This window comes from Pungitius pungitius, chromosome 4 (genome assembly GCF_949316345.1).
Source record: "Pungitius pungitius chromosome 4, fPunPun2.1, whole genome shotgun sequence".
NCBI lineage: Eukaryota > Metazoa > Chordata > Actinopteri > Perciformes > Gasterosteidae > Pungitius > Pungitius pungitius.
This window is the reverse complement of record NC_084903.1, coordinates 24,781,404-24,808,841: the sequence shown is the minus strand read 5'-3', so window position 1 is coordinate 24,808,841 and position 27,438 is coordinate 24,781,404. Positions and strand designations below refer to the sequence as shown.

The 27,438-nt window shown below is 49.0% G+C and overlaps 1 protein-coding gene across 7 annotated transcripts in view; it reads right to left on the bottom strand.

Annotated features, from left to right (window-relative positions):
* Window positions 1–3,881: 3,881 nt before the first annotated feature.
* The window catches only part of vps13c (vacuolar protein sorting 13 homolog C), a 39,226-nt gene continuing 15,669 nt past the window's right edge, over window positions 3,882–27,438 (bottom strand). For 6 of the 7 annotated variants that reach the window (XM_062561937.1, XM_062561939.1, XM_062561941.1 and 3 more), the window contains 52 exons: window positions 26,682–26,986; window positions 26,421–26,565; window positions 25,983–26,091; window positions 25,749–25,882; window positions 25,516–25,672; window positions 25,344–25,423; window positions 24,582–24,641; window positions 24,291–24,444; window positions 24,085–24,204; window positions 23,895–23,998; window positions 23,543–23,710; window positions 22,910–23,214; window positions 22,633–22,780; window positions 20,647–20,782; window positions 20,438–20,559; window positions 19,673–19,839; window positions 19,016–19,269; window positions 18,515–18,741; window positions 18,151–18,243; window positions 17,836–18,069; window positions 17,624–17,755; window positions 17,404–17,493; window positions 17,025–17,180; window positions 16,692–16,956; window positions 16,264–16,424; window positions 16,062–16,183; window positions 15,667–15,961; window positions 15,107–15,496; window positions 14,872–14,976; window positions 14,530–14,685; window positions 14,324–14,449; window positions 14,096–14,229; window positions 13,767–13,893; window positions 13,211–13,446; window positions 12,535–12,679; window positions 11,805–11,945; window positions 11,647–11,728; window positions 11,434–11,503; window positions 11,221–11,332; window positions 11,029–11,142; window positions 9,720–9,844; window positions 9,524–9,605; window positions 9,080–9,193; window positions 8,711–8,786; window positions 8,330–8,493; window positions 8,209–8,254; window positions 7,662–7,785; window positions 6,406–6,520; window positions 5,328–5,419; window positions 5,118–5,241; window positions 4,809–4,892; window positions 3,882–4,698 (listed from right to left, as the gene is read on the bottom strand). In XM_062561937.1, coding sequence (XP_062417921.1) covers window positions 4,597–4,698; window positions 4,809–4,892; window positions 5,118–5,241; window positions 5,328–5,419; window positions 6,406–6,520; window positions 7,662–7,785; window positions 8,209–8,254; window positions 8,330–8,493; window positions 8,711–8,786; window positions 9,080–9,193; window positions 9,524–9,605; window positions 9,720–9,844; window positions 11,029–11,142; window positions 11,221–11,332; window positions 11,434–11,503; window positions 11,647–11,728; window positions 11,805–11,945; window positions 12,535–12,679; window positions 13,211–13,446; window positions 13,767–13,893; window positions 14,096–14,229; window positions 14,324–14,449; window positions 14,530–14,685; window positions 14,872–14,976; window positions 15,107–15,496; window positions 15,667–15,961; window positions 16,062–16,183; window positions 16,264–16,424; window positions 16,692–16,956; window positions 17,025–17,180; window positions 17,404–17,493; window positions 17,624–17,755; window positions 17,836–18,069; window positions 18,151–18,243; window positions 18,515–18,741; window positions 19,016–19,269; window positions 19,673–19,839; window positions 20,438–20,559; window positions 20,647–20,782; window positions 22,633–22,780; window positions 22,910–23,214; window positions 23,543–23,710; window positions 23,895–23,998; window positions 24,085–24,204; window positions 24,291–24,444; window positions 24,582–24,641; window positions 25,344–25,423; window positions 25,516–25,672; window positions 25,749–25,882; window positions 25,983–26,091; window positions 26,421–26,565; window positions 26,682–26,986 — 7,629 coding nt within the window. In that variant the 3' untranslated portion in view covers window positions 3,882–4,596. Of the gene's footprint in view, window positions 4,699–4,808; window positions 4,893–5,117; window positions 5,242–5,327; window positions 5,420–6,405; window positions 6,521–7,661; window positions 7,786–8,208; window positions 8,255–8,280; window positions 8,494–8,710; window positions 8,787–9,079; window positions 9,194–9,523; window positions 9,606–9,719; window positions 9,845–11,028; window positions 11,143–11,220; window positions 11,333–11,433; window positions 11,504–11,646; window positions 11,729–11,804; window positions 11,946–12,534; window positions 12,680–13,210; window positions 13,447–13,766; window positions 13,894–14,095; window positions 14,230–14,323; window positions 14,450–14,529; window positions 14,686–14,871; window positions 14,977–15,106; window positions 15,497–15,666; window positions 15,962–16,061; window positions 16,184–16,263; window positions 16,425–16,691; window positions 16,957–17,024; window positions 17,181–17,403; window positions 17,494–17,623; window positions 17,756–17,835; window positions 18,070–18,150; window positions 18,244–18,514; window positions 18,742–19,015; window positions 19,270–19,672; window positions 19,840–20,437; window positions 20,560–20,646; window positions 20,783–22,632; window positions 22,781–22,909; window positions 23,215–23,542; window positions 23,711–23,894; window positions 23,999–24,084; window positions 24,205–24,290; window positions 24,445–24,581; window positions 24,642–25,343; window positions 25,424–25,515; window positions 25,673–25,748; window positions 25,883–25,982; window positions 26,092–26,420; window positions 26,566–26,681; window positions 26,987–27,438 lie in introns of all 7 variants that reach the window. The other variant, XM_062561938.1, reaches the window with a different exon arrangement.

Genomic DNA, 27,438 nt, shown 5'->3' with positions numbered 1-27,438 from the left:
TCTCTGCTGGAGGACCTGGTCTGTCCACAGTGGACTGGTCTCTGCTGGAGGATCTGGTCTGTCCACAGTGGACTGGTCTCTGGTGGAGGATCTGGTCTGTCCTCAGTGGACTGGTCTCTGCTGGAGGATCTGGTCTGTCCTCAGTGGGTATTAATACTGTAATATTTTTCAGCTTATTTCTTGTTATAAGTCACTGCAGCTCAAATGAATGTCGTGGAGGTCAAATATTTCCATCTGAATTGTAGTCAAGTAGAAAAATACACGCACACCTCAAACATCTGGACGATCAATCATTCGACGTCACCATTTCAGATGGTCCTGTCCTCCTGGTCTTCTGAAGAGTTGCTGCTTAATGTGATAATGGATGAAGGGTTTCTGAGGTCAGGATCAGACTGAAGGTGTTTATGGATTCTCAGGTTCCATCGTCTTCACACACGAACGGCTTCATATTTATTCTGAGTCACAGCGGAGCGGTTAATCTAAACTCAGCTCCCTGTCGCTGGGGGGGGGGGGCATACCTGGGGGCCGAGTTAACCCCTGCTCTGCTTTTTTCCGCTCGGCTCTGAATCCTCCCCCTCTGCTCCCTCCTTTGTTTATTTTACTTCCTCGAGGATCTTTTCTCTCCGCGCTGCGAGAGGTTCAGGTGGAGGAAGGTTGTGACCGAATCCCCAGCCGCAAGAGGAGAATGAAGAAGGTCTGACCCAGCAGAAGATCCTCATCATCCAGAAGCCGCTCCTGTTCCATGTTGTCGCTCTACGTACCCGTGGACAAGAAGGAAATCTTCAATATTCAGGTTCTGATCAGCAAACACCATCCTCACCAAACCTCGCCGAACCCATCTTCACAGACTCAACCCGACGAAGCAAAGGCTCCTCACATTCCACTTCAGGCTGTTCGCCCACAAACGTCTGTTTGTTGAGTTTTGATGAAGAGGAAGAGGAATGAGATGAAGAGGAATTCACAAGTTAAAATGTTCAACATGTTGAATTCAGAAGGTCACCGATTCTTTTTCTGACTGTGTAGAAATCAAACAACCTCTTCTGCTCAGCCTCAGGCAGCTGGAAGTCATTACATCCCCCCCCCCCCCCCCCCCCTCGCCCCCCCTCGCACACAGCCTGACTGTGTTTCTACCACTTTATAAATCCATCCAGGACGCAGAGGCAGAAACTCTGAACTGCATGGACTTTACACCATGTTTACTGGTTGGTGGGACTCCGCCCAGCAGAAACCTCTGATGACAGCGTTGAGAGGACAGTAAACCTAATGGTGTCTCATCTGTGTCGTCCTCCTAGTCCTCTCAGTACTATGATCTCCTTTCATCCCAGTATCATTTCACTTTTACAGCTGAGATGAGACTGAGACGGGACTCAGATGTTGGGAGGTGGCTTGTCTTAAACCAGGTTCAAGGCTCCCGACGCGTGGTCTTCTGGTTGGAGCAGAACCTCCAGCAGAGAACAAAGGAGGACTCACTGCTGCTGTTCCGCTGCTCGGCTCCGAAACTTCGCTTTATGCCCAATAAAGAGCTGCAGCAGGCGGATGGAGGGGGGGGGGGCACATCAGAGTCCTTTGTGAGCGCCAGGGGGCGGGGCCTCTTTAACAGTTCGGGACATGTAAATAATTATAATAAAATGAAGGAGCAGCACAGGCGTGTTGCCTTCACTGACCCACTAAGCAAAAACATGAGCCGAGTCTGAGGAGGGAAAACGTGAAAGAGACGAGAGGAAGGTCAAAGTAAACAGGAAGCTTGTGATTACATTGAAGGCAGCGCTGCTGTAAACATGCGGGCAGTGAACGCCTCGTGATGTGATATGTATATATATATATATATATATATAGATGTATATACCATATGGCAGGACACAGATCACTAACGGTGACTTTTAATTGGAAATAAAGTTATTTAAGTTATTATTTTTGTCTGTTTCACTGTTTTCTGAGATTTTTCTGAAGACAATAAATTAAACTCCAACTGATCAACGAAGTATAAATACACTCTCAGACACTCACTAAAAAATAGTAATGAAAATGAACTCATCCAAACATCTACCTGCTGGAACCAGTTTGACGTTTCACTGCAGTGAGTCAGGGGGGGTCCAGCACCTTCTCACATGTCTTCACTACATCATCTAATAACATCTCTGCCTCGCTCCCAAAGCCCATTATTTTGAGGATGTGATTCCATTAGAGAAAATGTGAAGTTTGTTTGTTCCGCTTTCCTTCCTCCGGTGCTAATCGCTACGTGTCGGATTCAGGTGTGTTTGAGTCTCCAGGTGTGAGTCTACACAGGTGATTATTTCCTCCTGCACTGACAGGTTCTGATATCTTCACATCTTCTCCTGTACACCATGCACACAAATATCCAGCTCCATGAGATCCGGTTTTGTCCTTCAATCTCCTTTAACCTGATGGTTCCACACCTTTTATTCTCAGATTCTGATGAAATAGTGGAAAGTTGGACTTGTATGAAGAATGTATTTCTAAACATGTCCTCTTGTTTTAGTGAAGATCTTCGACCCGTTGGACAATAACACGTCTCCGTCGTTCGGACCGACCTTCACACGTCTGTGAACCCATAATGCTCGGATGCACGGCGATGACCTGAGGAGATGTGATGAGTCCTCACTTCCCTTCTGAGCTGTGCAGGAACAGGAAGTCATCAACATGTTGTCATGGTTTGTCTCTGCAGGGACAGGAAGGTCTGCAGTTCAGTCAGCTGACAGACGTCCTTGAGTCTAATCGGAGAGGAAGCCGTTAGCTCGCTGCTTCCACTGGATCCAGGACAAACAAGTTCTCTCATCTGCACACTTCTTACACCAGAGTGGCTAAAGGTGCGCTTTAAAGCCACTGATCAGAGCGGCAGGTCTTCATATCACCTCCGAATGAAGCTGTGGTGAAGAAATGAAATCCAAACCAGAGAAGACCAAACAACCTTCACAAGAGACATGTGTAGAAACACTCCAATAGCTCCACAAACCCAAACCAGTACAACCAGTGAGGGAACCTCGCTGTGTCCCACTCGTCGGTCTCGTTCCGTCGGCTCCACAGAGCGCCTCGAGGGACGCGGCCCCAGGAGACGCTTTGGAGGACACATCGGATCTGTCCTTTGGGGCCCAGCAAGTCCCAGCATGCAGTGCGGGCCGAGGAGAATTTCATTTATTCAGGAGGAAGGCAGGCGATCAGACTTCACTTTTAAATATTAAGTAATAGAATTAACTGGAATATCGATATAAATGTTATAATAGAATACATAACATCACATTTTAGTTTATGAACGCGCTTCCGTCACGTGGCGTTGGCAACTGATGTTGTGTTGTTAAATTCACATAAGACACATAAAACTGCTCTTAGTTAGAACGTTATTTAATCCCCATAACCCCCCCACCCCCCCCCCCCCCCCGGGTCTGTGTAGTGCTCTTATGAACATCAATGTAAACAGTATTTTTTGAGTATTTTGTTGTGCACACAAACAAATATTAAGAGGGATTTTCCTGTCAGCGAGTGCCTGGTGACGGAGGCCTCACAGGTCGCATGAGGGGACGTCCTCCACCCTGCAGCCACCCACGTCCTCCACCCTGCAGCCACCCACGTCCTCCACCCTGCAGCCACCCACGTCCTCCACCCTGCAGCCACCCACGTCCTCCACCCTGCAGCCACCCACGTCCTCCACCCTGCAGCCACCCACGTCCTCCACCCTGCAGCCACCCACGTCCTCCACCCTGCAGCCACCCACGGCCTCCACCCTGCAGCCACCCACGGCCTCCACCCTGCAGCCAGGCTGCAGTATGAGAGGAATCAGGAGTCTCACTACGCGTCACGTGGTTCAGCTTAAACTCTCTCACTTTCCCAGCTTCATGCGCTCCTTCACAATAAAACACGCCATGTCTCACACAGACATTTATTTAGCTCACACATCATCTTGTTTTTCAAACATGAATATGGAAGCAAATACATTTAAGAGTTACAAAAATAATAGTGAAACACATAAACATTCTGTATCCTTGGATTTATTAGATCCACTGAATGTTACATGGACTAAACATTCAAGTAAGATATTGTCTAAAGACATTTGAATGTCTTTTATTCTCCTCTGAGGGATACGATTGTCACAATCATCAACTGAATTATTGCAAATATTAGTTTAGTGCAACACGTGGCTTCATCTTCAACCATGTGGCCCTGCAGCCTGCAGGCGAAAAGCAGGGAAGAAAAACCCAAACCCAAATGTATTAAAGATGGTTAAATGAAAACAAAGAGAACTCGTCTCAATTCATTAACCATCACATCACCATCATTTGATGAAGGACTATTACCCAGAATGCCTCACAGCAGCAGGACCTTGTTCCCCTTCAAAATAAGTGCTTCCAGTGTATATCAAACCCACAATCCTTAGCAAACACCTCTTTGGACCAGTCACACTTCAAAATAAGAGCATCAGCTGTAAATCAAACCCACAATCCTTACAGCTCTTTGGACGGATCCTGGCAACAGGAAGTTTAAAAGACTCATATTCCCTGCTAAATAAACTATGTATACTTTTATATTTCCTTCACATATTTTACAATATGCAGTGTTTGACAGCAGAGAACAGGAAGTGGGTCACTGCTGGCCGTTGCCCTTGAGGAAGCGCTGGGACTTCTGTCGCGCCATGTGGTGCTGCCGCTGCGCCATCTGGGCATCAGATATGGCCACCTGCATTTTCTGTGGGTAACCACGGTAACCAGGTGAAAAAAACCTGCTGCACATGCTCAGTATGTTTCATGATGCTAATAATAATAATAATAAGGGTATTGTTTGTATTACTGTCTTACCTGAGCAGTGTTTGGGTCTCTAAGCTGAACCGTCCTCACCGACTCCTGACCGTCCCTCTTTGGCAACTTTAACATCTGCTGCTCCTGAAAGACAGTGAGTCACTCCTCTGTCCACACGCATGTCACATGATCACTAAGTAGTTGAGATGTGTAGATTAAACACACAGCCGCGTGAAAGGTCACGGCGGCTAAGAACCAATCAGATGGGAGGAGTGATGGGCTTTCATCAAATGAAGGTAGCTGAACGTGTGTGTGTGACGCCTTCGTGGGGACGGATCATTGGGACAGACAGGGACAGACAGACAGCACCTTGCAGTAGATCTTCAGCTCAGATCCCGTCACAGCTGGAGGTCGGTAGAAGTTCTCAAACAAACACTCCCACTCTCGGTTAAAGTGACCGACGAAGTCGATCTCCTTAACGCACAAAACCCTCCTACACAACAACAACAACAACAACATCAACAAACGGGACCATGCGGTGAGCAGGTGGGACATGGAGGAGTCTCTGAGGAGCTCCACCTGTTGGTGATGAGGATGGTGGTCTTCCGGTGTCCAGGAAACAGACAGTGGTCTCTGAAGACTTCACCGTCCAGATGTTTGATCTCAGAGCGCTAGTGAGAGCACACGGGGGGGGGGGGGGGGGGCACACAGGAAGACATGCAAATGAAAATACCACTATAAGAATACTACTATAGAAATACCACAACGAGTAGATCACTATAGTACAACTATAAGAATACCACTATGGGAAAACTATAATAAAAACACTACTATGATAATACTTTAATAAGAATACTACTATGATAATACTTTAATAAGAATACTACTATGATAATACTTTAATAAGAATACTACTATGATAATACTTTAATAAGAATACTACTATGCGACTCATCAGAAATTCCTAACTTACAAGTTGTGGTATTAGAAAAAGCTCCTTCATACATTTATATGTATACACATATATGTATTCATACTATGAAGATGGTAGTACCATCTATTTGCAGGTAGTACCAGAGTGAAAGTGTTAATCAGGAAGTAGTTTTATTAACAACCGTTTCACACTCAATACGAGCAGAACAGAGGTCAAAGGTCAGAAGTCATGCAGAACATCACAGAAGTATCACAGGTTATTTATAACTACAAGGTCACATGTGATCCAATGTTTTACAAAAATACTGTGGAATCTCCAGGAGATGAAACAGGCTTCGTAGTCACTTATTTATAACGATGTGATTCATGATGTAACACTGGTGCAAGCTTAGAATCCTGGTCTCATAAGGACAGTATTTACAGGGTGAAGCCTTAAAGCTTTGTGACACAGAATGAATTAATATAACAATTATAATATAGTTTATGGTGAAATTGTTGATTCCTCATCAGGCTGCATGTGACACAAGAAGAAGAAGAAGAAGAAGAAGATACTGATTAAAAGCTTTTAATCGTCCAAGAGAGAAAAACCCTTTCATTATTTCTATTGTATTATTGTTGTTTTAACGTTGCCATGGTTTCCACCACACTCCGCTGAGTCCTTTATGACTGCTGTTGTGTGTTTGATTACAATAAAATGAAACCAAAGGAGGCGCAGCGATCAAACCTGAAAAAGGTCGAAGCCCTCCGACTCCGTCAGGTCGTACGGGCGGATGATGCCGTCCTCCCTGATGAGACGCACAGGACGCAGCCGGGTCACTTCCTGCGTGGAGTCCGCCGCTCTGACATCACACAATGACATCACACAATGACATCACACAATGACGACACACCAGGGTTTACAGTGAGTGACCCATCAAAGTCCATCTCTATCATATCAATGATAACTTCATCCTGGTTTATTTGATTTAAACTCATATCTGTAGTTAATCCTGGTTTATCTGGTTTAATCTAATATCTGTAGTTAATCCTGGTTTATCTGGTTTACTCTAATATCTGTAGTTAATCCTGGTTTATCTGGTTTAATCTAATATCTGTAGTTAATCCTGGTTTATCTGGTTTAATCTAATATCTGTAGTTAATCCTGGTTTATCTGGTTTAATCTAATATCTGTAGTTAATCCTGGTTTATCTGGTTTAATCTAATATCTGTAGTTAATCCTGGTTTAGTTGAACCAGGAATCATCTGATTTCATGTCAGTGCACACGATGCTGTTCCATCAGGAAATCTCACCTTTCGTGACCTCTACGGTGACAGCATGAAACGGTAACAATCAACAGGTTATCATGACCTCACGAGGTCACGTGACAGATGGGGGGGGGAGGGGGGTGAAGATCACTGAGGCCGGGAAATGTTTTAGGACAAGCAGGTTGCCCTGGCAACGGCTGATTTACTAATATAAATGTATTTATGGCGTTTGATCCGATTGAAATGATTCGAGAAGAAACGCATCTTAATAAACATCTTTCCTCAGGGGGCGTGGCCTCTCAGCTCACAATGCCGCAGCCAGCAGGAAGGGGGCGGGGCTTACAGAGCGGGCGTGAAGAGCGGATGAACGATGAGTATGAGTCGGTTCCAGGACGCCACGGGGGGGAGGTTTCATGACACGATGCAGCAACTCACCGTGAGTCCACAGCAGAGCGCCAACAAACACGCAGCAACAACACACAACGCGTCCCCAGGTGAAACACACACACACACACACACACACACACACAACAAAGAACAACGAGAAAAGCAAAAAGAACAAAACTCCGAGACAACAACACCAGACAGAAAACAAAAAAGCATAAAATCTGAAAATTTGTTAGACAACAGGAAGAAGAAGAAGAAGAAGGAGAAGAAGAAGGAGGAGGAGGAGGTGGTGGTGGACACACACACGGTCCACAGAGCAGAAGAGAAGACTCCTCAGGTGAAGCGTACCTCTGGATGCCCTGGAAGGTGCTGCTGGCCATGTCCACGATGCCCCCAGTGGGCCGAGCCACGACGCCCACCAGACCTTTACCGATGCCCTTAAAGAAGCCCGCCGCCCCCTCCTTCTTCGCCCCTACACACACACACACGCACACACACGCGCACACACACACACACACACACACACACACACACACACACACACACACACACACACACACACACACACAGTTAAATGGTGGAAGGAGCTCTGTGATGACATCAGGACCACAGAGAGCCTTCACATCTTCACACTAAAGACACACCTCTTCAGACTAAACACTAACACACTGTAGACCTTAAACTGGACTCTGGTTCTGATCTAGAACATGTTGTACATCGGCTTATTCTTCTGGGTTTGTATTCTTATGGTTAAAATGCACTTATTGTAAGTCGAATAAGGATAAAAGCCTCAGCTAAATGACATGTGATGTAACTGTTCTGTGGATACATTCACATGGCGTAACAATGTTATACATATATATATATATATGTGTGTGTGTGTGTGTGTACTCACCCTCTACTGGCTTGGTGACGATGCCTGTGACCCCCCCCATGACTCCCTGTGGAGACACAAAGTGTTACTGACCATCAGCTGGGGAGCGGTTCACCTGGCGTCCCTCTGAGGGTCCACAGACCTTCAGCAGTCCTTTCCCCCCCTTCGCCAGACTCTGTCCGAAGTCCCTGGGGGGGCGGTTCATCTCCTCTCGCCGTTTCTGCTGGTACTCTTTGTCCATGGTGATGGCCGCCAGACCTTTACCCACCGAACCCGTGATCCTGGACACCATACCTGCGGCGCCGCCTGCAGGGCGGCCAGAGGAGGAGACGCGTGGTTTGGGTGAAAATGATTATTATTATTATTATGATTCCTGTGTAACTCTGTCAGACTCGTGATGAACGTTTAACGGAAAAAAACTAAACCAAGCAGAAATAAAAGATGCAAAGTGAGTCTTCTTTATTTCCCACAATGCACCTCTCTACACCGTGACACATGGCTTGGCGGTGTCTGGTTTTCTTACCGACCGTGTGGCCCAACAGGCTCCGGACCCCAATCACAAACCCTTCAGCAAACTCTTCGGGTCCCTGAACGGCTCCCTGAGGAACACATGGATTCACAATGAACCTTTTGGACCCGACTCACCGAGCAGATTCTGACTAAAGGAACCATCATTTTTCTGGATCAGACACGTGATCCCAAATCATAATTATATATGATAAGACTTCACATATGATCCTTTTGGTACCAATCCTGAATGACAGAAGCGTGTTGCCATGGTGACCGCTAGTTTCTACACTTTGTTCAATAAGAAGCTGTCGGAGCTCTGGTTATAATTTGATTTGTTCGGACTTGTTGCCCCGTTGCCGGGTCCAGGTGTGGGTTGTGTTACCTGGAAGGGTTCGTAGAAGAAGGCCTCCACTCCCTCGGACAGACCTCGGATCATTCCAAACGGGTTCCCCAAGACGTCCAGACCCAGAACCAGAACATACATCTGCTTGAGGAACTGCGACCACAAACCCCACCAGGGATGAACCCATTAATGACCTCCTTAAGTTCACTTTAAGACGCTTTCTGTAGACATCCGGGAAGAATCTTGAAATTAAGACCAGAGCAGTGAGAAACGTGTCGTAATAAAAATATTATTCATTTCCCTTTAGAACTAAAGAATGCAATGATCATAGTGTATAATTCATTATCTTATTATGTGTTAGATTAGTTACATTAAGTTTGCTTTAATGTTATTGAAAATGTATTATTAAAACTGTACAAAACATGTAAAGTTGATATCGGTGTAATGATATATTTGATAAAATGACGATGAGGAAGAAGGTACCTGTTCAGTGTAGTGACGAACCACGGACCACATCAGCTTCTCTCGGCTGTAAAACTGGTACTTCACCTCGAAGAAGGCCAGCCTGACCATCACATGACCAGAGACAAACTCTTACTTTGAAGTTATTCCTCTTCCTGTGGCTGCTATTCAGACTGACGGCCCACAATGCATCTATCAACAATAGGAAGTCTCTTACTTGAAGATGAGGTCATCGACGTCCGTCAGAGTGGCTCCGATACTCTTCAGCAACAGGTTGAAGGATTGAAGGGCCGCCGCCTCCTGATCATCACCGCTGGAGCCCAGAGACAAACTGAGATGGAGCTGAAGGATGAGGTATCACAACAGAGATAATCTGAGATACGAGGTATTACAACAGAGATAATCTGAGATATGAGGTATTACAGCAGAGATAATCTGAGAAATCACAACAGAGATAATCTGAGATATGAGGTATTACAACAGAGATAATCTGAGATATCACAACAGAGATATCACAACAGAGATAATTAGAGATATCACAACAGAGATAATTAGAGATATGAGGTATCACAACAGAGATATCACAACAGAGATAATTAGAGATATCACAACAGAGATAATTAGAGATATGAGGTATCACAACAGAGATAATTAGAGATATGAGGTATCACAACAGAGATAATCTGATAAATCACAAGAGATAATCTGAGATATCACAACAGAGATAACTAGAGATATGAGGTATCACAACAGAGATAATTAGAGATATCACAACAGAGATAACTAGAGATATGAGGTATCACAACAGAGATAATCTGAGAAATCACAACAGAGATAATTAGAGATATCACAACAGAGATAATCTGAGAAATCACAACAGAGATAATCTGAGATATGAGGTATTACAACAGAGATAATCTGAGATATCACAACAGAGATATCACAACAGAGATAATTAGAGATATCACAACAGAGATAATTAGAGATATGAGGTATCACAACAGAGATATCACAACAGAGATAATTAGAGATATCACAACAGAGATAATTAGAGATATGAGGTATCACAACAGAGATAATTAGAGATATGAGGTATCACAACAGAGATAATCTGATAAATCACAAGAGATAATCTGAGAAATCACAACAGAGATAATCTGAGATATGAGGTATTACAACAGAGATAATTAGAGATATGAGGTATTACAACAGAGATAATCTGAGAAATCACAACAGAGATAATCTGAGATATGATGTATAACCATAGAGGTAATCTGAGATATTGGAACAGAGATAATCTGAGATATGCGCTGGGAGCTGCCAACCTGAGCAAGACACCTAACCCCCCAATTGCTTCCCAGGCCAAATGTAAGCCATGGGTTATGCAATGTAAGTCGCTTTGGATAAAAGCATCAGCTAAATGACATGTTATGTAATGTAAAGTAATCTGAGATATGAAATATAAAAGAGAAACATTTCTGAAGTATATCAAAAGAGGATATCTGAGACCAAAGAGATAATCTCACCTTGATGGGTGAGATGTGGAAGTGTTCAAAGAAGTTGAGTCCTGACGCGTCAGTGAGCGGCGCCTCCATCATCTCCGTCTGCAGAAGCTGCAGATCTTTCTCCAGCAGCCGCGACTGAAACACAAACAGACGCTCAAACATCCACCTCGGCAGTCAGGGAGTCGAACCCTCAACCTGCAGCCTGGCTCTGACCTTCTGACTGTCCGCTTGGGGGTCTGCAGCGGGGGTGAACAAGGCCAAGGTGGCTCCCAGGAATCCCTGGTCGATCTTCACCGCCATCTCCTGAACCAGCGCCATGAAGTACCTGAGGGACAGTACAGCCAGGTGACCAACTGACGTGTTGGTAGAGGTCGGAGTGACATCATCCACCCCCCCGCCCCCCCTCCCAAAGCGGGTCCCACTCACTTGAACTGCATGACGCTGCTGTGCTGATTGAACCTGGTGATGACTGACATGTCGATGAATGGCTTGGGCTCTGTGGAGGCGGGGCTTAGAGTTAGAGACACTCCATGAGGTTTGGTCTGTGTGCTTGGATCAGAACTTTAGCATTGGTCATCAAAACATTCTAAACAGAGAAAACCTTAAGGGTCAAAGTAACTCTGGTCAGCAGAAACTAACCAGAGTCCAGAGCAATGGATTTTGGAGGAGGAACCGGGTGGAAGACGATAGGGAAGATGGCACCTGGCAGCTGGTTATCCACCTGCAGACAGAAGCCACGCCGGTCACGACACGGCGTGTGTGTGTGTGTTTGCGTGTGTGTGCAGGTGTGTGTTTACCTGCAGCCAGTGCAGCTGGGCCCTCAGGCTGCGCTGGTGGGGCGACTGCTTGAACTCCACCTGGATCCCAGACAGGAAGTTGCGCCTCACCGGGCAGGAGAAGGGCAGACGCATCGCCATGATGGCTCCGTTCAGGTTGACCTGGGGATGGTGATATCACAGGATCTCTCTCGGCTCATTGGACCAGCCCATCTCTTACTCCTCCCTTTGCGTCTCCTCGATCGCGCCTCTCCTTGTCTCCTCACAAGGATGGAGGAGCTTGCTGGAGGAGCTGCGAGCGAGGAAACGCTGGGTTTTCCCTTGCGAATGAGCTTTTACGTTGTTCATTGTGTCACAAGACATCCTGTAGTCTGTCCATCCTCCTATGTCTCTCACTGAGGTTTCCTACAGACTGTAAAGCCCTCTGAGGCTAATTTGTAATTGGCGATTTGAGGATTTACAAAATACAATGAGTTGAAAGTGTTTTCATTTCACCTTTTTGTTTTCCTACATCTCATTTCTTCGAGATTTTCACCTGATATTTATTGTATTTTTGCTTCGTCCAATTAAGCGGCTACAATGCTGACATGTTTACAATTATTATGCCATCAAGGTTGTCAAAAAAAAAATATATATATATATATATATATATATACACACACACACACTCACATGAGAATCATTGTATTTAGACTATGAGGGTCCGTCCTGTATGTGTGTGTGTGTGTGTGTGTGGGGGATGACCTCTGACCTCCAGGTTGGCCTCCAGTTTGACCCAGCCCCCCTGGGTCTTCCCGCTCAGCTGACTCTGGTAGGCTTTCTCCAGCAGGTTGATGTTCTTCTGATTGAACGGCTTCCAGCGGTTCTTCGGCTTCATCTCCCAAACCACACCTGAGCTGTAACAGGTCAAACATCACACACTTATTGACTACTAGACATCTGTTACAGCTCCATCATGTGATGCAGCTCACGTGACGGAGACCAGGAACAATAAACCTGTGACGAATGCAGGTACAAAAACTATTTTCTAATTGGTGCTTCAGTGGCCGAAGCACGTATCGAACAGACGGAACAATCCAACACCTCTGGTTCCTCTGAGGCTGATGGACTGAAGGAATCAGACTTCAGACCATCCAACCAGTGTTTCAGATGCTCTCCATCCAGAGGCAAAAACATCCAAAGAGGTCTCCCAGATTGTTGGATTACACCGGAAGCACATTCAGCAAAATAATACAGTGTACTACATCCCCAACTGAATGCACGCCGGTATCCATGGTAACGGCCTAGTGATGCATTTACCTGCTGATGCATTTACCTGATGATGCATTTACTTGGTGATGCATTTACATGGTGATGCATTTACTTGCTGATGCATTTACCTGCTGATGCATTTACCTGCTGATGCATTTACCTGCTGATGCATTTACCTGGTGATGCCGACGTAAGCGATCTCCTGCCGGTTGGTGTTGTTGATCAGCGACAGACCGAGGTTTTGCAGCGACACCTTCACTTCCTGTTGGAACTGCTCCAGCTCCTCGGCCTGGCGGGCCTTTGTCACCACGCCGACGTCCTCGGTGAACATCAGCACCCGCTGGCGTCCGTCCAAGAAGGACACCCAGTGCACCTGAGACAGGCTGTCGTAGGAGAACTGTCCCACGGCGTCCTGTAGCGGAGACCACACATGCTCAACTCGTTTAACTGTCTGTGTGAGGACCTCACAACCATTTGAATGAGTTAAGTGCGTTAAGTGCAGTCATAAGTCATAATCCATTATCCATTATTATAAAACATTGTGTACATTGAAACCTGTGATTCCTGTACGAGCTGCAACATCTGATGTAACAAAACTAAAAACTGCACCTCAGTGGATAAAAACTTTTCTTTGTTGTTCAAACACTCCGTGATCCTGATTCATTTGATCAATATGATCATCCCATTGCTCTTATTTTTGGAACCATGTTAGTTTCAGTTTAGAAGCCAGACCTTCAGCAGGTCCAGCTCTCCAGAATGTTCCATGCAGCTCCAAATGAGCGTCCGGACGCCTGCCGGGTCGTCCCACACAAACAGCCGAGCAGCGCCGGGTTTCAGCTGGTGAACCGTCGCTGAGCCGCTGGGGGAGGGGCAAAGAGAGAGGGGGAGGGGCAGAGAGCGAGGGGGAGGGGCAGAGAGAGGTACTCATTTACATGCGAGCAATGGGAGCAATAACAATATAAACAAGAGAGAGGAAGAAACCAAATAATCCCTACAGCATTTTTAAAAAGAATCAGTCAGACCTCAATGTCGGATGTTTGTGTTTATGCGTGACCTCTGACCTCTGCTTGTAGCTGATGGTGACCCAGGGGGTGTGGTTGAGCAGCAGGGCTGGAGCTGCCCCTTCGTAGTAATCGATGAAGCTGATGATGGTGGACAGATCGGAGATGTTGACGTCGACGATGATCCCCCCGCACTGAGGACACACACACACACACACACACACACACACACAGTGAGAAGCCCTGGACGCTGGAGGCCCTCAGAGGTCAATCAGCAGAGACACCGACCACGTCCAGGCTCAGCAGGGTTCCGTTGTCCTGCCGGTTGAAGAAGAAGGACTTGGAGGTGGTCTCGGATCCGACCACACGGACGCACAACTTCCCCGAGCTGTTTTCAGGCCACAGAGGGAGGCACTGCGACACAACAACAACAACAACAGTTACAGCCCCCAGCGGCTCTCTGTGCACCGAGGACCGTCTGCAGGGAAACAAACCTCGCTGGAGGCGACGTAGTGCCACCTGGTGGAGGCCTGGCCGGTGACTTCTCCCACCTCCAGCTCGTACGAGGACTTGTTGACCAGAGTGTAGAACGGACTCATGGTGACCATCCTGGTGAGGCTGGAGCTGCTCATCTGGATGCTGACGCCCACCTGGAAGGACCAAGAAGTACTGAGCAACAGCTGCAGCCAGGTTTCTGGGTTTATCCTGGTTACAATTTAGTTTTATATCCAAGAAGAATAAGAACAAACTACTAAAGGAGCCACTAATCAGCTCAATGTTCAAGCTCTAATCTGAATCTAATCTCATGGACACCAGGACGCAGCGCGCTTAGTTACCAGGAAGTCCATGTTGTTGGCAGGACAGCGGACGCAGCCGTAACTTCCCACCGTGTCCAGAGAGAAGCCGTCCGACCAGGAGCTGGTGGACACGCACAGCTGGAGCTGCAACCAAAAGATCCGCTCATCACCATGACAACGAGGAAAACGGGAAGGAAGGAAGAGTTTAGATAAGAGAAGAAGTCGTCCTGGAGAGCAGGGAGACGCTCCTCTGGACCTCCCCACGGGGCCTCACCTTGCTCTTGCTGAAGAGGTTCTTCTTCCTGAAGGAGAAGAGGACGATGTCCCGGCAGTCGGCGGGGTGTTTGACGCTGACGTCCTCGGCTCGGTACTGCAGCACTCTGGACGTCTTGTTGATGATCCAGTATGGGCTGAAGAGGGACAGCAGCAGGCGGCCGGCCGTCCTGGTCACGTGCACGCTCACGTCCAGCGTCAGGCTGGCGTCGGAGTCGCAGGCGAGACACACGGCGAAGAACTCGGGCATTTCCTGTTCCACGCACACGTGTCCGTGCCAGTTGCGGCCCTGGTACCTCATTAGGACCAGAGACAGCATCTCCCCCGAGACGCGGGCGCTCAGCAGGTCCGACGTGCTGCCTTCCTGAAGCTCACAAGAGTCAGCTGAGCTCTGAGGAAGGGGGACCACATCAGACCACATGGGACCACATCAGACCACATGGAACTACATCAGACCACATGGGACCACATGGGACTTGGACTAAGTCCTCAGATGGTCCAGATGTGTCCTGCTTGGTATCAGCAGCAGGATAAAGACACGGACTAAAGACCACGCTGTACCTCCATCAGGTAGCGGACGGTGTAAGGTAGCAGGTTGCGTAGCGTGGCCACCGGGTGGAGGTGCACGACGTAGGCCGGGTCCCAGTCCTCCTCCCCGTGGCTGGCGATGTGTCGCAGGAGGTCCGGGGCGGCCAGCACGCTGACCATCAGCGGCGGGCTGCTGTCGCCGGCCGGACACTGCAGCACCGAGCGCACCTCCGCACTGCGGTGCACCTGCTCCTTCCAGGACACGCAGGTGGAGGACGGATCGTAGCGACCGCTCAGGTGACCCGCCGGACGCACAAACAGCTGACATCTGGAGGGGGGGGGGAATCACACTGAACACGTGAACCTTCCTGAAGCAGTGGGGCCACGAGGTGGTCTACTGAAAGGCAGGATGGATGTGGAGCTGCTACCTGTACGCTTCCAGCGCCATGTGGAACTCCTGCTGGGGCTCGGCCTGTCCGATGCTCTGCAGGCTCCTGGACGCCGGACAGTACTTGAGGATGGTGAACGGCACCGAGAAGTGATTCTTGATCTGAGAAAGCAAAACATCGACGCCGTCGGTTCTTCGGCCAGGTCACAGGGGGAAGACTCGGTGTGTGGCGGGATTCAGACCTGCAGCGGCGAGCGGACGGTGATGACCTTGTTGCCCTCGGCGGCGTCGACCTGCAGCAGAACAGAGACCGCCTCCTGCAGCATCGGGCCGCGGATGTTGTAGAGACGGCGGCCCGGTTTGTCCACGGCGATGTTGGAGATCTCGCTGTATCCGGAGGGAACTGAAACATTTAGTCTCAGCATTAGCTTCACAACTTTGGACCCAAAGTACAAACATCACAAAAGAACAGAACCCAAGTAGAACCCTGCCGTGCCTGCATTAACACGTGATGTCATGGAGCTAAATGGATGCTAAAGGCCTTCACGCGACTTGTTTTAGCGCCTGGAACTGAAGAACAACAGGTTCTGCCAGCAGGGATTAGTCCTCAGTAACGTGACCTCATACAAGTAGCAGGTACGAGCGGATGGAGGTGTGAATGCGTGCTGACCGATGGTGAGGTTGAAGAGGCAGCTCTCCTGCCGCTGCAGAGCCGACAGTTTGCCTCGTGATGACGCTTCAAACGCAGAGTGCTCCAGCTCCATGCTCCCGTCCACCGGCAGCTCCTGCAGGTTCCCCGGTGCAGGTGGACCCATCGGCCTCAGGTTCGCACTGTGCTGCACGATGAGAGGAATCCCGAGGGAGTTCCTGATGGTGAAGGGGGCCTTCTCCTTCAGAGTGTAGTCGAAGGTGGAGGCTGTGGCCTCAGAGAACGCCTGGTGAAAACACATGTGTTGAGGTTGGAGCAGATGCTATGTGTGCTACCAGGTGAGGTTGTTCCTACCTTAGCGAGGTTATAGAAGACGTTGAGGCTGCAGTTGGACAGCGTGACGTTCATGGTGTCTTTGGAGGAGATGTTGATGGCCGTGCGAGGTTCGGGCAGAATGACGAAGTCGTCTCCGTGAACCGGACTCTTGTCCTGGACCGGGTTGTTCTTCATCTGCAGAAACAAAGCTCATCACCTTTGGACCTCCTGGCAGCATCCACCTTGCCGAGTTGGTTCGTCAGTGCCGACAGGCGTTACCCGACCAGCCTGCCAGACTCTGAGAAGCCTTCTAACCTTACTCTAGACCGTTATGTTGGCTTAAGTCAATCTCCCTGAGAACGTTGCCTTGTGGTAGAAAGAACAACAGCAGCTAACAAGGACGAGCAGCAGGATTTACCTGGAGCTCCAGGTTCCATCGGCGCCTGCCGCCGTCCACTCGTTCGATCAGAGGCTCCCACACTGCATGGACCTCATTGAAGTAGTTCACCTGCAGACAGGTGTCAGCGAATCAGGGCATACGTGCTAAAGCTTGTTCTTCAGCAACATCACAATACATATTAGAGGAAAAGTGCAGGTTAATGTAGGACCAGGTTCAGGTGTGGAGGACCCTAACCCACCTCCAGGGTCACGTCTGCACTCAGCTGCAGCAGAGACGACCAGTTTTTGGCTGAACCGTGGAAGGAGGACTCGGCCAGCAGCAGGGGGACAGTCCGATGACCCAAACCGGACTCCAGAGTCACCTGGACCACCTGCGGGGGGGACGGTACCTCGTCAACATGACACACAGCACAAGGCTTCAGGGTGAAACGGTGTGGGAGCAGAAGCGCACCTTGACCTCCGCCGTGAGGCTCTCGCCCTCTTGGCGGCCGTCCTGCTCTCTGAAGCTCTCGGTGAGCTCCGTGGCCTCGTCCACTCCCAAGAACCAGTAGTTGCAGCCGTGGACGTTCCTCACAGACCAGAGGTCCCCGAGGTCCGCCTTGGACTCCTGGCTCTGCTCGCCGCTCTGCTTGGTCGTCATGGCGGCCGTTATGGTCTGCACCGTGTTGAGGATGAACGGAGAGATCTGCGGGACGAAGGCCATGAGTTGACGACGCGTCCGAACTGCAATGTTAGTCCCACGAAGACATTCAAGACGGATACGTACCTTGACTATGACTTCTTCCACAGTCACACGGCCGCTCATTGGCTGGTTCGGGTGGGTTTTGGTCTCCAAGGCAACAGAGCAGGGTCTCAACACCTATTGGTGAAGAGGTATTTCCCTGAGAGTTTGTACAGTCGAGGCCAGAATCAAACAACAGCCTCAGCTGATACCAATAGAAGATGTCGACGTGCTACTGATGACAACGGATGAAGTTGACATCCTCACCTCGTGAGCTGGGATGCAGTCACGAGACTCTACATGTGAGGAGTTGAGATAACAATGCAGGGTGTGGGCCGAGCGGGGTGAATAGATCATCCCTGTGGTACGTCCTCGTCCTCGAGGAGAAGACAGGCTGAATGAGTCTTACGGTAGTGACGGCGTTGTCCTCCTCGCTCCGGATGAAGGGGCATGCGAGGACCTTCAGCTCCCTCAGGTTGGCCCTGGTGGTCTGGGTCCTGTCCGCCTCGGCCTGCAGGCTACAGTCGCACTGGAACGAGGCCACCAGGGCGGGGGCGTCGGCCTTCATCAGGCTAGCCACGAACACCACCTCGGGGTCCACCACCACCGCCCGCAGACAGGTCCTGACGGGTGGCGCTGCGCGGGAGACGAGCAGAGTTTACATTCTGCTGGTTCTTGACTGCTTTCAAACAGAGCGGTGTGGCATCTCCTGCTACGCAGACGACACACCGCTTTAGGGGTAAGTGCATTTTAGGTGATCAGGGATTGGCTGACACAAGGGACTCAGTGTGCCATGTCTTCTTTATGGAAGCGGACACACGCCATCACAGCAGTCTTTGCGACCAGCTGTGGTCCGATGTTCTAAATAAAGGCGCTCGGTTGCAGCAGAACCCTTTTCTCTGGCTCTCACCGGTCTTGGCGTTGGCTCGCGGCTCGGCGCTCTGCCTCAGCGGGAGCCTGTCGCTCGGCCCGGACGGGGCGGTCGGAGAGGGACTCTGCGGCAGAGCCTGCACGAAGAAATCTGCCACGGCCATCAGGAACTCCACGCTGGCGCACAGGTAGAGCTTCTGCAGGACGGCCACCACCTCGCGCCTCGCAGCGCCCTGTCGATAGGTCACGTCGATCATCGCCTCGGGGCTCTCCTCGTCCCTCCGGCCCACCATCCTGCAGCAAAACACAACCTCTGCACTGACTCCATAGTCTTATTCCATCCTACTTTCCTGATTGTGGATGTTTTACCCTGTTTTTAGAAAAACTTTTGTAGCAAAATAATTTCTTTGGCGGGATTAAGAAGATGTATCGATTATATGTATATGTATATGTATATGATATATATATATATATATATATATATAATCATTTTATCCACCCCCCGTGTATCCATCAATCTTAAGATTGATACCTGAAACACCATAAATCATTAAAGTCAAAAGGCCAGAACAGATCCAGCTGTTTTTGTTCTAAATGCATCAAAAATAAAATAATGTAATCTGTTTGTGAGCTTTAACTTTTACTGCAGCGGGTCACTTCCTGTCTGCTTCTGAACCAGAGGTCATGTGACTGTTACCGTGAGGTCACCCTCTCCATGCCGGTCCTCAGGTCGTCCAGCGTGCAGCCCCTGAGGACGGTGGACACCTCCACGCTGCCGTTGGTCAGGACCTTCCCCGACGATGTGAGCAGGTGGAGGGCGAACTGGCCCAGCCGGAGGCTCTGCTGCCGCTGGGGGGCCCACGGCTGCAGGGGGCAACAACAATCAGCACTGATCCCAGACCGCCATCCCATCCCATTTCCAGGCAAAGGTCAAGTCCGGATTGATAAGTATTACTGAATATTGGTGAAGGACATAGATCTCAACAAGGCTGCAAGTTGAAAATCAGCTCCCATGATAAATATATAATTTGTAGCCAAAGTACACACTCAACAATTTAATAACCCACCACAACCAGAATGTTGGATCCCATCACAACAGAAAATCATTTATTCTATTATAACAAGCCAACGGTCTCGAACTGTATTAACTTTTCCTCATTTGATCTGTGACGCATCAAATCAGCGTCTGTGAAAAGAAGCTTTCAGTGAACAAGATGCTTTGACGGCATTAAAAACCCAACTGTCCAAACATGTGAGTCTGTAAAAATATCATGTGTTGGAGTTTTATCCCAAATCAACCGACACGTGGGTCCATAATGTCATTCAATTGAAATGTTAGAATTGATAGATAGCAGCTGATCTGTAAGAGGAATGTTATCTGGGACGTTTGGACATCATAATAATAGTAAGAAGGGTTTTTGTAAAAAAGAGTAAGCTCCTGGGTGTTGGTGGGGAGACTGACCTGTTTGGGGTCGTTGTTGTACAGCACCAGACCGAGGGACTCAATGTGGAAGTTAAACCTCATGGTCTCCAGAGCTTCCTCCTCCTCTTCATCACTGCTCACAGCTGGTTTACCAACATCACCTGAAGGCAGAAAACACGCATGTAAAACACCAATCTGGATTACTCAAAGCTGGATATTTCTACACATAGGTTTAGTAGCAGAGAGACCTGCTGGGGGGCCTCCGGCTGCTCGGAGCTGCAGACCCGCCTCCTGTCTCGGGGCGGCAGGCGAACTAGCCGCCTCGCCCAGGTTTTCCACCAGGATCCTCAGCAGCACCTTCAGGTCGTCATGACTCAGCTCCACCTACAGGTGGAGCACAGACATCAGTCAGGTGGCCATCGGCTTCATTGCTGGGTCTAGGTCAAAGGTTTGTTTAGCTTAGCTTAGCATAGGGACCGGCAGGAGAGGAGGTCTGATATCTGGAGTCTAACTTTCTCTGGGATCACTCATTCTAAATGTCTATATAGTCACTTTCTAATTGAAAACACGAACAAAAGACTATTTATTCTAATAAGTGGATGCTTTGAGGTAAAAGGTCACCAGCTACAACGGCACCTCAATGCCACTGGAAAACAAACTGTACCTTTGGGGGTGTTTGTGTCAGCTGGAGCAGAGGAGTTAGAAACAGACCGTCACTGTCACAGAAAACGAAATCTATGCCGACTGAGACCAGCCAACTAGCTGTATAACTAGGGCTGGCTCAGGTGTATAACTAGGGCTGGCCCAGGTGCATAACTAGGGCTGGCTCAGGTGTATAACTAGGGCTGGCTCAGGTGCATAACTAGGGCTGGCTCAGGTGTATAACTAGGGCTGGCTCAGGTGCATAACTAAGGCTGGCTCAGGTGCATAACTAGGTGTATAACTAAGGCTGGCTCAGGTGCATAACTAAGGCTGGCTCAGGTGTATAACTAGGGCTGGCTCAGGTGCATAACTAGGGCTGGCTCAGGTGTATAACTAGGGCTGGCTCAGGTGCATAACTAAGGCTGGCTCAGGTGCATAACTAGGTGTATAACTAAGGCTGGCTCAGGTGCATAACTAAGGCTGGCTCAGGTGTATAACTAGGGCTGGCTCAGGTGCATAACTAGGGCTGGCTCAGGTGCATAACTAGGGCTGGCTCAGGTGTATAACTAGGGCTGGCTCAGGTGCATAACTAAGGCTGGCTCAGGTGCATAACTAGGGCTGGCTCAGGTGTATAACTAGGGCTGGCTCAGGTGTATAACTAGGGCGGGCTCAGGTGCATAACTAGGGCTGGCTCAGGTGTATAACTAGGGCTGGCTCAGGTGCATAACTAAGGCTGGCTCAGGTGCATAACTAGGGCTGGCTCAGGTGTATAACTAGGGCGGGCTCAGGTGTATAACTAAGGCTGGCTCAGGTGCATAACTAAGGCTGGCTCAGGTGCATAACTAGGTGTATAACTAAGGCTGGCTCAGGTGCATAACTAGGGCTGGCTCAGGTGCATAACTAAGGCTGGCTCAGGTGCATAACTAAGGCTGGCTCAGGTGCATAACTAGGGCTGGCTCAGGTGTATAACTAGGGCTGGCTCAGGTGTATAACTAAGGCTGGCTCAGGTGCATAACTAAGGCTGGCTCAGGTGCATAACTAGGGCTGGCTCAGGTGTATAACTAAGGCTGTCCCAGGTGCATAACTAGGGCTGGCTCAGGTGCATAACTAAGGCTGTCCCAGGTGCATAACTAGGGCTGGCTCAGGTGCATAACTAAGGCTGGCTCAGGTGAATAACTAGGGCTGGCTCAGGTGCATAACTAGGGCTGGCTCAGGTGTATAACTAAGGCTGGCTCAGGTGCATAACTAGGGCTGGCTCAGGTGCATAACTAGGGCTGGCTCAGGTGTATAACTAGGGCTGGCTCAGGTGCATAACTAGGGCTGGCTCAGGTGTATAACTAGGGCTGGCTCAGGTGTATAACTAAGGCTGTCCCAGGTGCATAACTAGGGCTGGCTCAGGTGCATAACTAAGGCTGTCCCAGGTGCATAACTAGGGCTGGCTCAGGTGTATAACTAGGGCTGGCTCAGGTGCATAACTAGGGCTGTCCCAGGTGTATAACTAGGGCTGGCTCAGGTGCATAACTAGGGCTGGCTCAGGTGCATAACTAGGGCTGGCTCAGGTGCATAACTAGGGCTGGCTCAGGTGTATCTACCTTCATGGGCTTCAGATCTCCGTTGATCTCCACGGCAACCATCTTCTTGTACCAGGAAGCTGCCAGGTTCCTCTTGACGTTCAGGTGCAGGTTCACTGGTTCCAGCAGCTCGGTGGTGGGTCGGGCCGACTCCGGGTCCAAACAGGCTCTGATAGATATCAGAGTTTAGGAAAAAAAAGGTCTTATTCAAGAATGGTTGTTTCCCGAGAACACTTGATTTGTTGTAATAAAGTCAAACAAAAGGACCACGTCCCTCGATTGGAGACGACTGACTGACCTGGAGACTTTGAGTTGCCTCAGCTCGACGTCCATGTTGTCGATGACGACCGGCAGCGGGAAGCCTTCGACGGGCAGCAGCGAGAAGCTGTTCCCCACCGTGATCAGACCCAGGTCCATCACAAGTGCATTGTGGGAGGTGGAGGACTGGGGCACCACGATGAGCGGGGCCTTCAGCCTCACGTCCACGGACAGACGGAAGCTCTTCTGGGCGAAGTCCCGGATGCTGGACGCCGCCTTCTCCGCCGCCTGAGCCGTGGCGGCGCTCAGAGCCTCCTTAGCCGTCTGGAAGTTGTTGGTAAAATTCTGAACGGAAAGAAAGGAAATGAAAAGTAAAGTTTATTGAGAGGACAGTGGGTCTGTGGGAAGAGAAAGGAGTTAATGACTTCCAAAAATCTAAATCCAAGATAAAAAAGGAAAATAAAAGAAGTATCAAAAGGTTTCCTTTAACAGCATGAACATCAAGACCTAAAGACCCAGGGAAGGTTTGAAGATGGGACCAAAATCCCACCTGGCGTATGTGACTAGTTTCTTGAAGCTGTGTCACATTACACCCACTTTCTGAACTTATTTGTTCAGTTGCTTTCTTTGTATCGAGATCTTTATTCTCTGGTAAACGGGATGCGACACTCACCAGCAGGGACATGATGAACTTGTGCAGGTAAACCACCTGGATGCAGCCCACGTTGAGCCTCACTGTGCCGTCGGTTTTGGAGGTGTCGGCGTAACCGGGGCCTTCTGTTGCGTTTGGAGTGAGACTCATAGTGAAGCTGAACACCTCGTCGCCCACGATGGAGATGGCCTGGAGGACAGAAAGGTCAACCAGGGGAGATCTAGGGAGTCTCGGGTTGTCCACCTCAGCCTTCTAAGCTCTACGAGTTGTTTAAATGAACATAATTCTATCGAGTCTTTCCATGTGGTGTTTAGATGTCTCATCTACGCTAAAACCCCAAAAAGGTGATGAGCGTTAACACGGCTCGACTGACCTTCTTGTGGATGCTTTTAGGGTCCACGTTGAGGACGATGAAATCTCTCAGGCGGGCTGACACATGAGTTTGTGTTCCTTGCATCAGCAAAGAGCCGTTAACACCTGAAGGAAACATGAAAGCTGCTCAGCCAGCCTGCAGACCAATGAGAGCGCACGCAGAAAACAGATATGAAGATATGATCCGTCACCTTGAATCTTGATGTCGGCCATGTTGCAGTTTTGATCGCACACGAGAACATTGAAGGCCCCCAGCGTCATTGTCACCTTCATGTCGATGATGTCACTTCCTGCGGGTGACACCAGGGCGGCTGACAGGAAAGACAAACAACACGTTCAGACATGTGGTTCTTAACCATGAACACATGTGAGCTCATGATGTTTGAGTCACGCTCACAGGACTTGGCGGACGCCGCCTTGTCCTCCGTCTTCGGTCTGATCTCCCGCTCAAGAGACGCTGTGCCGCCGGACGAGAGCGCTGCCGACAGGAAGTTGATGGCCGAGAGCAGAGCCTCGGTGTGAAGCATGAGGTCGAGAGAGGTGAATGTCACCTGGAGACAGTGAGGGAGGGAGAGACAGGCCTAGAACGTCAAGAAGTGCCCAGCATCATAACTGATGTGTGTGTGTGTGTGTGTGTGTGTGTGTGTGTGTGTGTGTGTGTGTGTGTGTGTGTGTGTGTGAGACTCACATTGATCACCTGCTCGGTGTTGTGGTAAACTGTTGAGAAGTTTGGCCCCAATCGATCAGCCTGAGGAAACACCGCCAAACAAACAGGAAGTTAGCGTTGTTTTCTTAATTCTACTATTTGAGAAGTCATCCATTTAGTTCTGTGATAGAGGTGGAGTTCCTTTATATTCTAAATAAAGTCATGTGATAGAGGTGGAGTTCCTTTATATTCTAAATAAAGTCATGTGATAGAGGTGGAGTTTCTTTATAGTCTAAATAAAGTCATGTGATAGAGGTGGAGTTTCTTTATAGTCTAAATAAAGTCATGTGATAGAGGTGGAGTTCCTTTATAGTCTAAATAAAGTCATGTGATAGAGGTGGAGTTTCTTTAAAATCTAAATAAAGTCATGTGATAAAGGTGGAGTTTCTTTAAAATCTAAATAAAGTCATGTGATAGAGGTGGAGTTTCTTTATAGTCTAAATAAAGTCATGTGATAGAGGTGGAGTTTCTTTAAAATCTAAATAAAGTCATGTGATAGAGGTGGAGTTTCTTTATAAGCTAAATAAAGTCATGTGACCGTGGTAGAGTGTCTTGAGACTAAAGTTTAAACTTTTAAACTAACACATCAAATGTCATTAACTAAACCTGGAGGAATCTTAAACATTTGTTAAACATTTGGAAAGTGGACTTCACATCGGTTGTCATGACGTCCCTTGCTCAGACAGATGAGGGACATCTGTTCATCAGTTAACTAGAGAGCATGCGAGACCCTGAAGTCTTCACCTTGAAGTACTGCACTTTGAGCAGTTCAGCTCCAGACTCCACAGAAGACCTGACGAGACACAGCGGCTCGCCGCTCGAGTCTGAAGCAAGAGGACGAAAAAAAGATGATGCGTCAACCAATCCCATGTGGTGGAAGACCTCTTCTCCACCATCAATAACACTGGGCTCTGACCTTTGAACTCCAGGCACTTCATGGTGACCTTGTTGACGAACGTCGTGGCACACATGTCGTACTTCCTGACTTTGGAGTTGATTCCCAGTTGAGCGACGTGAAAGACCAGGAAGGGTGAATCCTGCTGCTCTCCGGGCTTCTTCAGGGTCAGCAGCAGCTTGAGGAGCAGACAGGAGACTTCACGACTTTTCACGTTTGAATCCAACGCTTCACAATATCTGCACAATTCGTACCTCTTTGATTTCCAGGTCCATGAGAATGTTGACGGCGTTGTCCTTCACGCCTCCGTTGGTGGTGTCCAACGCACCGTCACGTCCCGTCTGAGGCGACGCCGCCTCCACCTGCTGCTCATCTAGCTCCGCCTTCTCTGAGGACGGACACTCGTCTTTAAACCCGGACTTCAGGCGGTTGATGGCGTAGTGAAAGAGTTACTGCCAGATTACCCAGCATGCACTGGGCCCAGTTACCTCGAGCCACTTGTTTCTTCAGGTCCATGCTGTGCTCCTTGCTCCCCTCCCCGATGTTCTCCACCAGGATCTTCATCAGCACCCCCAGGTCTTCTTTACCCAGACTCATCTGCAGGACCAACAATAGTTACATGTCTCTGGGGGACAGGACACACTACAGGAAATATATAGTATAATGAACACGGTATATATTCTTTGTTATTACAAGTACAAGCCGGGTTCAAAATGTTGGTTCATGTTGATGAGGGTTTTACGGAGATCATTGAGATCTTTGAATAACATCATCCACATGAAACTTGACCACTTCATGGAGAGGAGCATTTTACTGAAGTGGTTGAAGGTACAAATGAGGCATCTTGTCAAGATAATGGATTATTGAAGGAGAATATCTGGAGAGTGAATGAAACAACAACAACAACAAAGGGGTGGGAGACCTACGTTGAGCGAGTGCAGGACGCCGTGGACCCGGACTCCGGGGATCTCAGTGAACCAGGAAGCGGCCATGTTCCTGGTGACCAGCAGCTCCAGGTTGATGGGCTGGAGGATCTGGATGTGCGGAGAAGCTTCTGGTCCCAGCGTGGTTCTGAAACACATTCACATTCTGTCGGTAAGGAGCTCAGAGAACTAGTTTAGCCCCTCCCCCTCTTAACATGTAGCCCCTCCCCCTTTGCTGCAGTAAACAGCGACTCCGTGAGATACCTGGAGAGCTTCAGCTGGGTCAGCTGCACGTCCATCTTCTCCACCACGGCTGGCAGAGAGAAGCCCTCGACGGGCAGCAGCGAGAAGCTGTTCCCCACCGTGATCAGACCCAGGTCCACTACCACGGCATTGTGGGAGGTGGAGGACTGGGGCACCACGATGAGCGGGGCCTTCAGCCTGACGTCCATGGACAGACGGAAGCTCTTCTGGGCGAAGCCCCGGACGCTGGACGCCGCCTTCTCCGCCGCCTGAGCCGTGGCGGCGCTCAGAGCCTCCTTAGCCGTCTGGAAGTTGTCCACGAACATCTGGAGGAGGACCAAAGCGGGAGGTGAGGAGGCGCCGCCGTTTCTGTGTCCTGAACCTCAGAGTTGAGTTTAATCTACAAAACAACTGCCGATCTGTAGAAAGCTGAACAAATAATACGAAGAACAGTAATAATATTTGTGTTTAGAAATGAAGCGAGGTGACATGAGGTCATGTGACATGGGGGGGTGATGCTAGTGCAGACTGAGCTGCGTAGCACTGATGGGCGCAGTGAGCATGAAAACACTCTTGTGTTCCTCCACAGACCTCAGCGCCGTAGCGTAGCGCTCGTTTTGCCGCTCTTCCTGCCCCGGGCGGGTGGAGCTTATAAATATGAACTTTTTGTTGGGTTTTCAATTTCTGTTTCCAGGCGGAACACGAGGATGGAGGAGATCACACAGAAGAAAAGAAGCTGCTGGATGTTTGAAGGTCGCACAGTCTGCGACCTTCAAAC